The sequence below is a fragment of the Nestor notabilis genome, unplaced genomic scaffold (assembly GCF_000696875.1).
Source record: "Nestor notabilis isolate BGI_N333 unplaced genomic scaffold, ASM69687v1 scaffold9935, whole genome shotgun sequence".
Lineage (NCBI taxonomy): Eukaryota > Metazoa > Chordata > Aves > Psittaciformes > Psittacidae > Nestor > Nestor notabilis.
This window is the reverse complement of record NW_009928840.1, coordinates 24,121-27,659: the sequence shown is the minus strand read 5'-3', so window position 1 is coordinate 27,659 and position 3,539 is coordinate 24,121. Positions and strand designations below refer to the sequence as shown.

The window sequence follows — 3,539 nt, the reverse complement described above, 5'->3', positions numbered from 1 at the left end:
CTTGGTGGTGGGGAAAAACAGAACAGGGGGTAGAGCAGACAGCTGGGGACTCGGTCCATTTGAACAGACGGATGAACACAGGCACAGCATTTTGGATGCCTAACACGTGGTTCAGGTCGTAGATGGACAGACGGACTTGAGGTCTTGGCTCGGATGCCCAGCACATGTTCAGGTGGGAGATGTGCAGACAGACAGACGGGCGCAGGCTGGGCGGCTCAGACATCCAGCACATGGTTCAGGTAGGAGATGTAGCAGATGGCCAGGCGCAGGATCTCAATCTTGGAGAGCTTCTTGTCTGGCGGGAGGGTGGGCAGCAGCTTCCGCAGCTCGGCAAAGGCCATGTTGAAGGCCTCGACGCGGATGCGCTCCCGTGTGGCGTGCGCTGTCCGGTACTTGGCTGTGGCACGGCGCCGGCGCCGACGTTCCTCCCGGCTCAGGTGCTGCAGCTCCTTCTTCACAGCTTCTCCCGGCTCAGCCATGCGGGACTGAGCACACAAGCCAACGGCGCCGGCATCCTCCATGCTGCCCGTGTGGACACCACCGCAGTCGCTGAAGACGGACTCGGGTTCGGAGTGTGCCGGGGGCAGGTCAATCTCTGTCTGGTCCGAATTGAGCATCATCTTTGCAGAAGAAGGGTGGACACACGGATGCTTCGGGGATACGTCGGGGGGACGGACTGACCGAAGCACGACGTTGAAGCAGAACTGCTCTACTTTAAAGAGAAGGTCTCCAGCCTACAGCAAGCTCCTGGTTATTCTCCTCCTCTTCATCCTCATCACACACAGTCTTCGCAAGGGAATTTTAAGTTTTTCCCTTTTCCCTGGAAAACTCAACGGGCGGGCAACAACTTTCACTGTAAATAAAGTGTAAAAGATGGCAGGATGCATATAAAATAAATAGATAGATAAGGAAATATCCCCTGTATGTGCTCAGAGATCGTGGGCTCTTCCCTTGCAGCCGTGGCAGGACCCAGTTTTGGAGCTGTCAGGTGTCAGAGCTGAACTCCTGCGTGCTCTAGAAAACAGAAGCATAAGGGCTCTCAGTACAAGGGAGGCAGGGAGAGAAACTGTCTTCTTGCTTCCTCTGCCCTGCAGCATCAGCCCCAGATGGAGCAGGACCCCATCCTGGGATCGGCTCCGGGTTCCTGGTCATGAAGGATGGAGAGGAGCCGGTGGGGTGGCTCTGGGAGAAGGTAGAAGCTGTTTCTTCTGCCTCTCTGGAGAGATGACAGGTGGTGGATGAGCGAAGGGGAAAACCAGACTGCAGGGGCGAGAGGAAGGGGGGCTTATTGTATACTAAATGAGCCCGTATGTCATGGATCCTGGCACCCCCGACATATGGAACCCAACACAGCTGCTTTGCTTGATGTGTCCAAATAGACACTGGCTCCCTGCTCCCTCCGGGATGCTGCGCCGCTGGCTGGGAAATCTGCCTCTCCTCTCCCTTCTCCTCCCCCTCGCTGCCTTCCCTGTGTAGCTCCAGCACTGGGGCCCCAGATGCCTTTGGGAGCAGCTCTGGGAAAAGCAGGTCTTGCAGCAGGCGCATCTTGCCCCTGGGCAGGGGAAGGGGAACAAACTTCAGTTGGGAAGCGCTGCTGCTGGATGAGGCGGCAGCGTGGCTGGGAAGCCAGCCAGGCAGAGATGTACAACATATTACCTCTCTCGGGCCTGACAAGCTTGTAATGAGCCATACGACTGAGAAATGGGAACTAAATGGACAGGGACAGGCGATGACTGGGAAGAAATAGTCCATATCCCGTTTTTAAAGAGTGGTGGGAAGCGTTTGCAGAAAGAAACCCCTTAAGATTATATAGAAATGTCTGCACGTCCCCTCTGAGCACCCCTGAACATATGGGGCTGCTTCTTTGCACGCTTAAACAAACACACATGTACACACATACATTCCCCAGCACATACGTGCAAATGTTCCCAGTCAAAAACTCCTTTTCAAGAATCCCACATCCATTTATGCATGAGAATTTGCACTCACTTGTAAATGTACCCCAAGTCAGGCATCTCTGTGCACACACACACACTCACCATTGCTCTGTGATACCCAGTTTTCACTAAAGAAACTACCCTGGACTTTTTTCTGTAACACAAACCACTTTCAGTGTAAGAGTAAAGGAAAAAGTCCAAATCTCAAACAACAAGTTTAGGAAGCCCTTAGCCTGGAGCCGATGGAAGGGCTACTGGAAACGTGGCAGTCAGGATCCCCAAGGCTCTGAGCTTGTGATAAACTGCACCGTCCTCAGAGCACGGCTCAGTTTTGTGATCAACTTCTGCCCCTGCCAATAGCTGCAGAGACAAACCAGGGGCCAAGGACCACGACCAGTGCGGGAGCGTGGGTCTCAGGTTCCTGAATCAGCCCCATCTGCTGCAGCTGTTCACTGCATCTGTGCCTCCTGCACCTTGTTTAACCTCCTCCATCCCCCTTCCGCTTTCATGTCTTTCCCGTTCTACTCCTGTCCCCTTCCTGCAGACCCAGGACCTCCTTCCTTGTGCAGCCCCATCCTGCAGCTGCTCTGCCCTCAGGAGCAGCGTGTCCATGGGTGAACCACCCAAAGCCAGCTTGTGCCTGGCCAGTGAGCAGTGACAACCTCCATGGCCAGCCTGAGCTGTCCCCACGGTGCGTCTGTGTGCTGGCAGTGCTGCCCCGCTCCCACTCACAACAGCCATCCCTGGAGCATTGCTCCAGCAGCAGGGCAGGGATGCGGCTCCAGCAGCAGGGCAGGGATGCTGCTCCAGCCACCAGCATGAGCTCCGGAGAGGCTGCAGCGTGGAGAAACAGGGAAGGTTGGCTCCAGGTTGATGTGTGCCATGGCAAGGTCAGTGTGTGGACATCCAGGACCACGCTTTCATGTTCAGCTCCACACTGGTGTGCGCAGCTTCTATGAAATACTCTCCTCGTCCTGCTCAGAGGGATGGGGAACTGCATTAGCTCTCTTGCATTAGCTTCATTCATCTTCTACCTCTCTTCTACCCCAGTGCTGCTGCTTGGAAAACAACAGGCCCGTTCTCCTCTTGCTCCGCAAACTCAGGTGCTGCCTCATCCGACCGGGGCTGTGCCACTGGTGCAGCCCACATTTGGGTGAGCCACCCTAGGAAGAAACCACAGAGGCTCTGCTTCCTTCAGCACAGGGCAGGGAAGGACACAGTCACCCACCTCCCGTCCCCTCCCAGGACACCAGCACCGAGGCGCAAGTGTATCACTTCGCTATGGAGTAGGAGAGACAACAAAACCTCCTCCTCCTTGGGCAGAAAACGATGATGACCTGGCCCAGGAGCCACTCACCGCTCTGCCAACGGTCCGCAGAGGACACAGGACGTGTTGTTGCTGTCTTGGGATCCTTGTGAGTGAATTTAAGGTGTATCAAACACAGAAGGCAGGAGCCCTGCACAGGGGGTCTCAGTTGGTAGGAGACACCAGACCATTTGCATAAAGACAAGTTTCAGTACTGGACCCAAATAAACTCCTTATCCCCCTCCTCCTTCGCTGGCTTAGTCTAGTCCTCAAAAAGCTGTTCCTTTGCATGGGTG

The 3,539-nt window shown here is 55.2% G+C and overlaps 1 protein-coding gene across 1 annotated transcript; it reads right to left on the bottom strand.

The window, feature by feature from the left end:
- Positions 1–215: 215 nt before the first annotated feature.
- Positions 216–620, bottom strand: NHLH1 (nescient helix loop helix 1). Its single transcript, XM_010014707.1, has one exon. The coding sequence runs from the start codon at positions 618–620 to the stop codon at positions 216–218; it is 405 nt and encodes a 134-aa protein (XP_010013009.1).
- Between the last annotated feature and the right edge of the window lie 2,919 nt (positions 621–3,539).